At 42.4% G+C, this 13,251-nt stretch overlaps 1 protein-coding gene across 3 annotated transcripts; it reads right to left on the reverse strand.

The window, feature by feature from the left end:
* Positions 1–662: 662 nt before the first annotated feature.
* sfxn5a (sideroflexin 5a) lies at positions 663–13,224 on the reverse strand. 3 transcript variants are annotated; one of them, XM_068339312.1, is made up of 15 exons: positions 13,082–13,224; positions 11,877–11,945; positions 10,863–10,940; positions 10,577–10,603; positions 9,671–9,725; positions 9,254–9,279; positions 9,062–9,115; positions 8,877–8,927; positions 8,501–8,557; positions 8,329–8,394; positions 7,520–7,610; positions 5,285–5,400; positions 5,124–5,209; positions 3,561–3,692; positions 663–2,112 (listed from the first exon to the last, which is right to left on the reverse strand). In XM_068339312.1, the coding sequence occupies exons 1-15, from the start codon at positions 13,127–13,129 to the stop codon at positions 2,103–2,105; spliced, it is 966 nt and encodes a 321-aa protein (XP_068195413.1). In that variant the 5' UTR covers positions 13,130–13,224; the 3' UTR covers positions 663–2,102. The 3 variants fall into 3 exon arrangements, with proteins under 3 accessions (XP_068195413.1, XP_068195411.1, XP_068195412.1); XM_068339310.1 differs by having other exon boundaries at positions 669–2,112; positions 3,575–3,692; XM_068339311.1 differs by lacking the exon at positions 8,877–8,927 and having other exon boundaries at positions 671–2,112; positions 3,575–3,692.
* Positions 13,225–13,251: the final 27 nt, after the last annotated feature.

Consider the following 13,251-nt stretch of genomic DNA (forward strand, 5'->3'; position numbering starts at 1 on the left):
GGACGACACAGAAATAATCCCCATCCAGAGGTGGAAACCTCTAGAAAACAGAGGGAAAGTTTGTGGTGCTTTTCACCCAAGCACCTTGACAATCACCTGTCAAAAGAAATGGAAGGAATCTCCTCCTAATGACCCAGAGGCTTTAGAGACGTCTGACCCCCATGTCTTGTTTTGTAAGCGAAGAGGAGGAAGGGGGGGGGGCAGAGAGGAAGTGAAATTCACTGCAAAGACATGTACAGTTCCAAAAGGGGCCGCATGCCTTGTTTTGAGTGTACAGGATATTCTATACCCACTGCAGGTGCAAATACATGTTGAAAGAGGTTCCTTATTGTCTGAATAAACACCATCAAAGGTTTTAAATACAGATGCTCACTCTGACGCTCAAAGCGCTGCACCCCATCTGTGTTTGGAGCGGCTTCTTTGCTTCTTCTGTTATAGGAAAGCAATTAAGGTGAAGATCATGTGGGTCTCCAATCACCTGAGTCAGCAGAGAGGAGTTTAGGATGAGAGGAGGGATGAGATCCATCTCTCTTGAGGAGTCATTAATTATGTGATGCCTTCATTTCCCTCAAGCAAAATAAAATCTCCATCTTTTATTGTGGTTTAGAAAGTTGCATGTTTAGTCACAGGCCTCACCTCAGTTCCAAATCCAAAAAATTTAGGAATCATTTTCATATTGGTGGACAGGAGAAGCTGCAATTTACTTGGTGTGGATTGTGACGGAAATTATATTCCCTAATCTGAGATGTTTGCACTCACTTCTCAACCAAAATATAAAGTTAGATTTATTTCTAACATTTTAAAAGATTACAACAGATAGAAACAAGATATGAATGCAAGTCAGTGTCTTTAAAATTCTGTGCTGACGATAACACTAAAACCTGAAAATTAAATATTAAAATGATTACAGTACTCATGTATTCCAGTAATCTTAATGAACAGGGTTTGGTTTTTCTCACACCTCCCACCCTCCGCTGATCCTACATGCAGTTTCTTGTTGAATTATGCTACAACCCAGCCTACCATGTTACGTTGCCCGGGCAACTGCGAAAACATACTAAGGACACAGATCATAATAACAGATAACACTCAAAGTGGGATAATTTAGATGAATTCAATGTGAAAGTAGCATTTTAAGGAACTAAAAATATTTTCCAATTGGAATTCATTTATGTACCAAATACACAGAATTAAAAAAAAACATACACAGAAATTTTTTTAAAAAACCATCTAGAAATATTTAAAAGTGATTGAATTTCCAGATTCAAGTTACAGATAAATTAACGGCATTTTTTGATTTAATGTTAAGTTTTCATATCATAAGTTTAAAGTGTAGATCACAAACGTTGCACCAGAGGGTCAAGTGACACAAAAATTTTTATCCTCATATCTCACATGAAATATTTTTAATTTTGCCTCAACATGAACCATCTATTAAATCACTGGTTAAATCATTGCTTTATATCTGTAAATAACATGAAACAATCTGGAGAAAATTCCTTCACACATCAACTGATCGGCTCACAATTAAATCACAAACACATAATTTAATTCAGTGTTCACTACATAATGGACACATCCTGACACAACCAGGTCCGACCTTCATCTGCCGATGAGTTAAATCATTCTGTGAACTGTTTATTGGCTCAGGCTACACGGGGTCATCAACCCATCTCAGCTAAAGACGGCACACAGCAGGGGGGGAGCGATTGATAAGTTCATGGCCTGAGATAGACGTAGCCAATTTTAGAAGAACTATCATACACACACCGGGGTCAGTCGTCATAAAACAAGCAGACCTCCCTCCTCTGCTGAAGCTGGTCCACAGCAGTGATGACGACATCATCGCTGTCAGAACGATGCTGAGTGAGGTCATTGTGGCACACCTATCCAGAAATTGATAAGTTATCAAGTATATTTCCCAACATCAATATGTCATGATTTGTTTCCTCACGCCTCCTCCGGTAAACATATGCTTCCTGCTAACAGAACAAATCCACCACGGTTCAGTCTCTGGCAGGCGGTGACGATCGGTCACAGGCCTTTGTTGTAGGTCACGATCTGACAATCTGTTGCCATGGCGATCTCAGGCTCAAGCTGATTCACACTGATCTGCGGGAACATAAAAAGCAAAAATTGCCATTAAAGGAAACATTGGTAGATTTAGCTGCGTCCATACGGCGTGTGGAGGTTCGTCTATACGAGCCGCTGCTTACAGATTCCAAACCGTTCCATTTGTAACTAAATAATTCTTAAAAGCTTTAAATGTTCTGTATTTCTGCTAATGTGCCAAGAGAGCCAATTTGGCAGATTAAAGTCTAATTTGAGGTTTGCATCTCCTAATATTTGAACGAGAGACAGATGGTTGTTGGAGGCAGAATGCTAATCAGACATCTTGCTAGGTGTGAAATGTAGGAGTGGGATAAACTGAGTGGGTGGGGGGGGTAGTGTCGGGGGTGGTTTTGTGTTTGTGTGTGTGTGTGTGTGTGTGTGTTTGGGGGGGGGCATTCTTGTTGCTTTTTGGGGAGTCCTTTTTTCTTTTTTTTCATCTGCTATTCTTGAGAAAGTGAAAAAAAAAAAAAAAAGACTTGCGAGGGAAAAACAAGCCCCTCCATTTTTCACAGGACCGTTGGCGGCACATATGTCTGACTTTTTTTTTTTTTTGCCATATGGTCGTCTGAGCTATTTCCAGCGGTAATTAAATCCTAAACATTTTAAAGCCAGAGCCGGTTGGCTTGTGTCAGCCAGTCATTTGGCAGAGATGAGACAAAAGAGAGATGAGAGAAAAACAAAATCGTGCCATAACCGGTTAATGAGTGGAGGGACACATACTGTGGTACTAAGGCTAAAGTTAGACCTTGGCCTGCTAGCCGCTAGTGAACTAAGGCCATAGAGTCTCTGGGACGATCACATCAGAGGGTCTCAGAGGGCTACGCCTCATTTGAGGAGAGCCTCCGTAAAGCTCAGTAGGGAATGTTAAAGAGGTCAGGGGACGGTGGTCATCAGCGTCACTCATTTAAACAGAGTCCTAGCAGCCTTCAGGAAACAAGGGCCAATCGTGATGCTCATCCTGGTATTTTAAAGTTAATTATTCCAGGTGTTTGATTCTTCTCCTAGAACTGTGACAAGATACCCTGGACATCACCTGATCATTGTGTTTGATGTTATTTTTCTTTAATCACTTGGGATAGTTTCACCTTAGATTGATGGAGTTCTGTGGGTTTAATAATCTGACAAATAAACAGAGAAACAAGCAAACATTTTTTCTGTGTAACTGTAAAGTTTTTAACTTGAATAAGTAATAGATTTAGAGTTATTTAACATTAAGGAGTAGTTACATTTATGTAACATTACATTGAGTTACATTTATAAGTTACATCTGGCCCTTTGAGGACAGCCGGTATACTGATGTGGTCCTCGGTTGTGATGAGTTTGACACCCCTGGTCTGAGAGATAATTTGTGAACAGATTTTTGTGTAAGTGCAGATTTTAGGGAAAAAGCAAGGAGTTGATTCCATTTTTGTTTTCATCTTCCTTCACATTAGGAGGACATTTCTTACTTTACATGTCGTACCTGGGACATCTGTGGGAACAGACTGATGGCGAGAGGCAGTGCTAGGCCAAAGGCGGCGAGGCACACCAGGCTGTGGACGGGCAGGACGAGCCCCCGCCGTCTTTGTAGGAGGGGGAGTCTGGGTGGGAAGCAGAGAAGGTAGAGAACACATCATATTTACCTCACAGTAAGATGAGGAGTGCAGATCAGTTCTCCATTTAGAGTATGTGAATGCAGGTTTAGCGAATAAACGAATAAGCCTAAATTCAACCCGAAAAGATTTCCAACCACATGCATTCTCTGAACTAAAACACACAGAAAGGACAGTTTAAAGCTGCATCTCCAGAAATATATTCCCATCCGTCTCCTCGCTGCCCCTCCGTACCATAATCCCCTCTTCAGCGTGTGGGACAGCGAACTCAGCGGGAGCTTGAGAAAGAGCCGCTCCGTTTCTCCTCAACCAGCAACGCCTCTTCCCCTAACAAGGAGAGCTACTGCCTAATGAGGGAGCTCATTAACACGTATGGCTGCCATGGTTTAATTAGGCTACACACACACACACACACACACACACACACACACACACACACACACACACACACACACACACACAAACACACACAAATGTGCAGATACACATTTTAGATTACAAAGAAGGGGAAAAACAATAGGAGACGAGTTGACGTGAGCGATGAGGGAAGGTCTTGGGGCGCATGTCAGTTTGAAAACCTCTAAAATGTGGTGGAAACTCGATGTTACTCCCAATCAATCGATCTGTTTGAACCGTTTACATCAACCTCTGACATCACGATTCCGCCTCCCCGTCACAAAGAGACCCGTTGATCAGAGTATCAGCTGATCGGAGTCAGATCACTACGTCTCCGGCAGCGGGGCTGATCATCAACGTGTTTCCTGTTGCTTTTTAAGCACACTTCCTGATATACGACCTCTCACAGCTGTCACTGCACTACATCTGCATTCAGCAGGGTAATCCATCACTGGGGGGGGGGGTTGAGCAGCGGCGGCCAGGGGGCCCGTCTACGGCCCCTTGTTCTCACTCCATTGAGAGCCAGTGAAGGCGAGCTGAGACGAAGGATAGCTGAGCGCTAGTCACCTGCAACCTACAGTCCACCTCTCTCTCTCTCTCTCTCACTCAGTCCTGCAGCTGCTGGAGTCACAAACACACCTGGCCCTCGGGGGCCGTCTGAGGCCTCAAGTCCCAGACAAAGGTTTACAAATAAGGCTGCATTCCATTTCAATCGCATGACATTCGTATGAACAGAGCACATCATCACTGATTGGGAAGGAATCGGCATTTCATTTAGGTTTCATTTACATTTTTATCATAACATAATAATAATAATTGAATAATTAATGAATTAAAAATTGCCTACTATCCTTCACAGAATAAAGAAAATCATAAACTTGAATTTTTGACATGCAAAAAGTCACATATTTTTAGGTCGTGTGACTAGATTAATGATGTATCAATCCGCAGCTGAAAATAGTCCCATATATCAATGTAAGTTTAAACTTTTCATTCAGAGTGTGAAAGGTGGAAATCATTTACTTCTCCAGCGTCGCCATGATCATGGGCGGCAGCACCAGGATGGGCATGGGTAGGACCACTCTGGTCAGAGCCGTCTCAAAAAGTGCCTGTCACAGAAATAAAACGGTGAAACAAAAAATCTTGGGTTTACATTCAGATCCCCACCTGAAGACACAACATACATGCCTGGCGGCCACTTTGGACGTTCCCACCACCTTCCCGTCGTCATCCAGCACGCTGATGCCCTCCGACAGCTCCGAGTGTCTCATCAGCACCACATTACAGACGTTTGCACTGGCTGTGGAGAGGCCGGCATGTTTTTAAAACTTAGAAATCCATTCATTTAATAGTTACTTAAAATATTTCATCAATAATTGAGAGCTGAACTTCACATCTTCAGGTCAAGATCTCCATTTGTTAGCTAGACTACCTGCTAAATCAATGGCTTCAGCAGTGATTAGCATTCATTAGACTGCCAACACACCCGTGGAGACGTTAGGAGCCCCGCTTTGATGGCGGGAAAAACGATGCTGCATCCGAGGGACATCCTGCACGCTTCCAAGCTGCGACATTTATGCAAATGAATCCAACTCTTCCTCCGGCAGCCAAGCAACACAATTCTAACAAGAAACTCGGACTGAAGAGCGGAGCCGGCAACGAGGTGAAGGACGGGTCAACAGGGGTCAGCTGACTCATTCACGGATGGCGAAATGAGCACAAATGCAGGTTAATGCAGACTGACCTTCCTTCTCGACTCCAACGGGAACGGGAACAACTCATTTTAGAGAGTTTAGCCGTGGCGCCGCCAGCCTTTTTAATTTAAGACAACAGCATTCAGAATTATCTTTGTTAAGGGCTTCAGGGCTGGCAGGTCGTTTCACTGTGGGGGGAGGAGGGGGGGTTTCAATTGACTGAATAAATGGCTCTTTTTCTACCTACAAGCAATTTTTTTTTTTTTATTATCCAGACCAATTAACAAAGGGACCGATAGTGACATGGAATAACAAATCCACAAAACCACCTCAAAAAAAAAAATTTGTTTGAAATATTCGATTTTGGACGTTCAGCTCGGCGCGTAAATATCAGCTTGTAATTTGTTTGATATCTAAAATAATTACAGTACATTTATGCGGATTGTAATTGTCAACTAATATCTAATGGTGCGCTGACGGAAACGCATCCTAGAACTTTTTTCACGTAATTACATCCTAAATATCACAAATAGTGACAAATATTTTCAAAACACAATCAATTAATTACGCCTTTGAATTTTTCCAGCAGTGTGTTTTCTTTTCCCCTCCAGGTAGAGTCTTCATAATCTAACTGAATGACAGGCCGCTGCTTGATTAGGTTATTACAAATAAATCTAGCCTTAAGTAAGCAAACAAAATCGAGCGGGTGAAAATTCAAACAGCACTTTGCTTTCATTCGCTTCAATTAGACATTTTAATTACCTTTTATATGAGCCAAAGCGAAAAAAAAAAAAAAAAGAAAAAAAAACAACAGCAGCAACCGCAACGAACAAACAGAAATCAGGTAAATGAGGCCTTGACATAGACGCCACTTTGGGGGTAATTATCCAATTTGTTTGTGGCAGCAGAGTTCTAACAAGCAGCCAATTACCAGGCAAAGGCTGCGTCGTGGCAACCTGTTGATTTAATTGAAAGAGCCGCCACGGTGAAAGGAGAGAAAGAGGAGGAGGAGGAGGAGGAGGAGGATGAAGGGTGGATGGGGGGGAAGCAATTTAATTATGAGCCAGCAGCCCGGGGGCATCGAAGGACATGGGTCTGCACTCTTGGGTGTGGTTGTGTGTTTTGTGGGAAAGTGGCATGAAAATCAGCTTGGTGGCTCCGCACACGTCTGACTAAAGGAACAGAAGGACCGGGGTCGCTCCGCCGTGACCCGGTTCAACGTGCAGACGTTTCTAATGAAGTCTTCACCCGACTCAAGAGGAGAGGAAGGCCCTACGTTGGGAGAGTCTGTTAATGTTCTCATTTACTGAATAAAAGCAAACAGGGGAAACACAAACTGACAATCTGACAGCATATGTTGACAAACTGGAAGCAGACCCATGACATTTGTTGACGGTCCCTGGAGGACAGTCCCCTAAAAGCTGATGACTTTTTATTTTTTTTCATTCAATACAACCAGCTAGGGCTGTGCAATGCACTGCTACACACACACACACACACAAACACACACACTCTGTTGTCATTCCAGCTGTAACTCTTATAGCCTCCTATATTTAAACTTTATCATGGCAAGCTTAAAACAAAAATTAGATGTCCCTAGGAATTTAAAGTTTGACAAAATTTACAAAGTGAATTGAATGGTAACTTTTTAGCAGCACCCCCAGGGGGCCCCGACTCCCCCCCTTTCATTCCCACCAGGAGGGTCTCTGAGTGACTCAATCTCACCCACTGCTGGGAAGGGGATGAACCTCTGGACCAGGAGCCTGGTCGCTGGGCTGAAGCGGCGGGCTTTCTGCAGGAACACGTTCAACCCGACCTAAAAAGGACAAGCAGACACGTTTCAGACGTGGTTTCAGTGAAACGGAACGACTGGAGGGGAAACGTGGCTCAAATTCACATCTAAAAAAAAATAATTTTTAACTCAGTAGTAGAAGGTTTTAAAGGATAAGTCCTCGTAGAGAACACGCCACCACGTCACTTCAGACTGCTCCCCGGGCCCATCGGGGGGGCCATCACTTGGTCAGACGTTTAATTGGAGAGCTCCTACCCCCCTCCCTGGCTGTTGTTCCACCCTCCAGGCACCCCGTGAATTTGTTCTGTGCCTCTAGTTGTTGTCAAGGCTGAGGGCGGCAGCTGGATGAGCGCCCAGTGGGACCAGTAATTGAGCCCGACGTCCACACCGGAGGCTGCGCCAGGCGGGTGTGTGAACGCGTTTTGCACTCTTTTGACATTCCTGACATGAAGGTAAGAGAAACCGGTAAGAGCTGAAGTTTAAAGGTTCACGTTCAAGTTCTTTGAATTTCCTGTTTCACCTGAAAAAGTGAAAGAAAAACGACTCTGGAGTGACGTTTGAACGTTTGACGTTACCAAGAGAAAAGCGCTGGTGTTTACTGTGACTGGTTGAACAAACATGGAATGAAAACACAATCTGATATCAGGTTTTTATGATGGAAAAAATAATCCTCTAGTTACACAATAAGTCAGTCAGATATTTCTGTGTGATGACTTTAATCTGAAGGTGCGGGAGAACTCACAGCAATGGAGACGGCGCTGGTCACCGCCCCGAGGTATCCCTGGACGAATTTTGAAACTGGAGCCGGCTTTGTTGGAAAAAGAGATTACAATCTGTAAATACTTCTCAACTGTTGGAGAAATCTAGTATAAATATCACAAAGGGCCGGGCAGCTGCACCGCCGATGCTCTTACCTTAGACGCGTTGCGGTTGCTGTAGTTGACACAGGCGTTGTGACTCTGATTTAACCACTGTGAAAGTAGACATGTGTCGTTACGTCGGATGTGTTACGATAAGATTATAGGCCAGGGGTGTCAAAACTCAGCATAACGGCTGTTCTCAAAGGGCCAGATGTAATTTATAAAAGCATGTTTTTGACCTATTTATTTTTAGACACTCTGACCTTTTATGCTCTCGTGGGGCCACATAGAATGATGTAGCGGGCCACATTTGGCCCCCTGGCCTTGAGTTTGACACATGTGTTATAGACTATGTTTGGCGTCTTAACATCGCTGTGCCCCCTGTCCGAACAGAGAATAAAGTGTCTTTCTGGGGCGCCCACTAACTCACACGCCAAGTTGAAAATAGATGAGATGAACGGTCCTCGAGGTAGGCGAAGAACTGAGGGACAAAAACGTCAAAGATGCCCAGCATACAAAGTTGATTGAAATATAGGGGGCAGCAGATCATCGGAGATGTTGCTCATGATGTTGAGAAAGGAAGGAAATAGAATATCTGGAGTTTGAAGTGTTTACCTGCCAGAAGACGGTCGACATCATTGTCTGATTTGGGAGAAGAAGGCCAACAACCTATACAAGGATGAAACCCTTTAGAAAATGTATTGAAGGGCTCATTTTTTTGTCTGTGTAACCTTAATTTAACATATATTTACAATATATACGTTTAATATATTTGCATTACTGAAATGCATGTAAATAAAATCTTACCACTGGCGTTCCAAATGGAATAAAACCTGTTGGAACACAGTTGACGTAAGCGTTGAACATTTGTAATGGTTTGGACACATCCAATAAGGAGGAGGATTCTGCAGCTAATCCCTGTTAGTCTGACACACACTTCCCTCATTACTTTTCACTATGACACTTCACAATGGCCTTACAAAGAAGGTGTTTTCAGGCCATCAAAATACTTGTGTTTGCGTCTCTAGAATATCTCCTGACGCTGTGGGAGAGAGGTTTTAATCAGCGTCCAGCTGAGACTGACCTTTTACAGACAACCCGAAGAACCCCGCAGAGCCACGACAGTTCCAGGGGTGGATGACACCTCAGTGTTGGACCACATAACAAGTCCATAGACGACCCCACCCCCACCCCCCCCATGGCTTCCACAGCGAGTTACTGTACCTGACATACGAAAGGGCATGAGGATCTTCTCCCCCGTGTCCGGGTGGATGATCGCCTGTGATCGGAACACGATGATTAGAATCAGAGGATAATGAGTCAGATCGGTTCTTTTTCTGGTCAGGCTGGAAATGTAGGACCGTTTGAGCGGTCGTTGGAAATTAATTAACATTACTTAAATAACAGATAATCGCCTTTGCTTAGTTTACTGTTATTTATGTAAAGCGCTAGTCACTTTACCTGTTACACCTGCTGCAGTCTGCCAACGTTGAACTGAATTTGTTTAACTGAATATCACTTCATAAGTTGTTGAACATGTTGGATGTCAAACAATCAGGATGTAGTGGTTAATATTCTGGAAGAACAGAATTGTCCCTCCTGAGTTTTTAATGGAATGTGTTTGTATTCAACGTTCAGATAAAAATCATTTACAGGTAGTCTTCAACTTACAAACACAATTGGTTTTAAGAGGTTGTTTGTAAGCTGAATTGTTCGTAAAACGTTAAGTAAACAGTAAAGCTGTAAAGGCCACATGAAGTCTGACATCAGAGCAAAGTCTTCACTTCGTCTGATATTTGCTGAGTTATCCTGACATGACGTGAAATGCTCGAGGAGGGTGGTGTCAGAAAGGGGAAACTACAGTAGTCAGATATCTACGAATGTTCGTATCTTGAGGATCACCAGTATTTTACAATAAAAGCCTTTAAATGTCTCATTTTACTTTTTGGTGATGGGCTAAATTGTGATGTTTTATTTATTTAGGTAAACGCGCAATTACAAGAATCAGACATAGTGGTGTGTGTGTGTGTGTGTGTGTGTGTGTGTGTGTGTGTGTGTGTGTGTGTGTGTGTGTATGTGTGTTAGTGATTGAGAGACAAAAAAAGTCACTAAGAGAGAAAGTGTTCTTACCTGCTTTATTTTCTGAGCTTGCCAAAGCTACAAAGACAAATACTTCATATGAGACAAACTTTCATGTCGACACAATGAACTTGTACATTTTGAATAAATATTATACGAAGTTACGCAAAAAATTCCTAGATTTGCAGAATTTAAACATCGGTCTTTTTTTTCTCCATATCTCCATAGTTGTGACATCGCCCCAGAATGCCTCACCAACAAATGTTGAGCAACAACACCAGACGACTCACCAACTCGATGATAAATGAGTTTGTCAGATGAATTTTGGTGTCTTTACCTGAGCATCTGTCACTCCTGGAGGCAGAGTTCCTTGTTTGAAACGGTCGAGGAGCTCCACGCTCTCCCTCAGCCGTTTCTGAATGGCAAAAAAAACAAACAAAACAAACAAATGAAAATAGTTATACAGATTCTGGGAAGGAAATAGAGGAAAATCTGTTATTGCAGCAACTGGACATTTTACAAATGGAGCGATCTGTGACTAATGTCATGTAAAACACAGTCTTATGTGACCTAATTTGTTGAAATGAGCTTGCCAACTGTGTGTGTTTCCATCCCTGCACTAGTGTGAGGTGTGCACTTTTGCTTGTGCACACATGAGGTCACAGTCGTCCCAGTTCCACTCTCGTCATTAGGGGCAAGTTGAGGCTGCGACGGCCCAGCAGGATGCCGGCACAATGTAAGGTGTTTGTGTGAGCGCAGACCGTCTCCACCTATCACAGCTGCCCCACACGTCCACACCTCATCATATCCCAGGAGCTATCGACGCTATTACTGTCACCAAAGAGCTCGCTAACAGCTTCATTACCCAGAGCCCCACAGCACTGATGACTCCATGAACTGAATCACCAGAACACAACCAGAACCTGAGCTGAAGTAACGATGGGCAGAACAGATCAGCGTTTACAGGGAGGAGGCTTCTAATCCATCAAATTTAGTCTTTAAATATATCAATTAATTATGTTTAATGATTTTAAAAAAAGGTTGAGGATATTTTAGATTAGCAAGACAAATTCGAAGTTGTTTCTGGGATGTGTTTTCTTCATTCTTGGTTCAATCTTGTTTGAATCAACATGAAATAGAATTTGAAATACCAGCATTGGATTTCCATGAAAGTTTGTGGGAAAATTTTTTAATTTTGATGTGGATCAGGATAAAATCAGTAATAAACTCTCATTTACCAATGTGTACAACATCCGTCCACTCAGAAGGAGCAATTTTAGATAAAGCGCAAAGTAAAAAGATGGTTAAATTCAGCTTTTAATAGAGGAAACTCAAACAACGACTTGCATACCTCTGTTGTGAAGAGTGTGCTGGGGTCAATCACATCCAGAAAGTGCCTAAATCGACCAAAAAATGTTCCCTAAGTGAAGAAAAATATACCAATCAAACATTCAGAGTCACATTAATACAAACAAATATAATTCCAGTGAGACAGATACGATATTAAAATGCCACGTGTGATTTTTTAAAAAAATCACTACAAATTGAAAGCAAAGACTAAAACACCTGAGATAGAATGAGAAGGTTCAGAAATAGACTACACACGTAAGATAAATGTAACATTTTCTCACATGTAGTTTTTCTGAATGCAGAGTTTCCAGTTGTCAGGCAGTAAACAGCGAGATTACAACACGCCAGCTGTTTTAACACTCCAGGTGGAGGCTCCTCATTAATGCTCCGTGTAAACGGTTTCCAATCTGCATCTTTTAGTAACCCAAATCCTCTCACACCCTTTGCAATTAATTTCTATAATTACTGAGCCAGAAATACCTTTCGATTATTTATTCGTAACTGTGCATAAGGAATCATTTCAGAGATGCAGAAACACATTATGCCGGCTTGTGAGACTCCCATTTCTCCCCAACCTGACTTTAATTACACCAACTGCTAATTTGGAGGAAAATCTGCTATCTGCGCCTTGTCATTTCCTGAACATATGGAGGTTGGTGAAAACACAGCGTGGGGGAAAGAGTTTCTAAAATCTTTCCAATTCATTTATTCATCAGGACTCACCTGTACATCCGGGTTACAGATCTGATCACTGAAAGAGTTTCAGAATGTCACATGAACTTTAATAAGCCTATCACTCAAAAGAGTTTTGTTTTTTTAATCACGTCCTTCCCTTTTTTTTAACATGTTCCCTAATTGCACAAAAGCTATTATTTATTTATACAAAACTATTTTGGAGGGGTAGGTCAAGGATTCTGGTTGTAGAGCCAAATGGAGCATATTCAGAGTTCAGAATTAAAATTTAAGTTAGCAACAGACGGACCACGCTCTAAAATCTAGTTGTAAAACAGTTTTCAGTCTTAAAAATGGAAATGCTATTTTATTTTGAGCGAATTTAAGAAGAAACAGGCCTGGGAAACACCATGTGTTTGAATGGTGACCTGCTGACCCAGTTCATACGCGCTGCGGAGTGTTGATAGGTGCTTAAAATGCAGGTAAAAGATTAGTTTCTGCGATAGATTTCATTCGAATAAAAAGTGAAATTACCTGGTCGAAACGGGATTTTCCGTGCTGGAATGGTGGATAGTCGGACATGTTGTTCCCAGCAAATTCTCAGGAGTCTTCTCTTTCCTTTCTTTCAAGCATAAAACTGTGTTCGAGTCGGGAAACACAACTGTACACTTTCGCGGTCAAAGTTCATCCGGTCGAGAACAGTG

Source organism: Antennarius striatus, chromosome 17 (assembly GCF_040054535.1).
Source record: "Antennarius striatus isolate MH-2024 chromosome 17, ASM4005453v1, whole genome shotgun sequence".
NCBI classification, from domain to species: Eukaryota; Metazoa; Chordata; class Actinopteri; order Lophiiformes; family Antennariidae; genus Antennarius; species Antennarius striatus.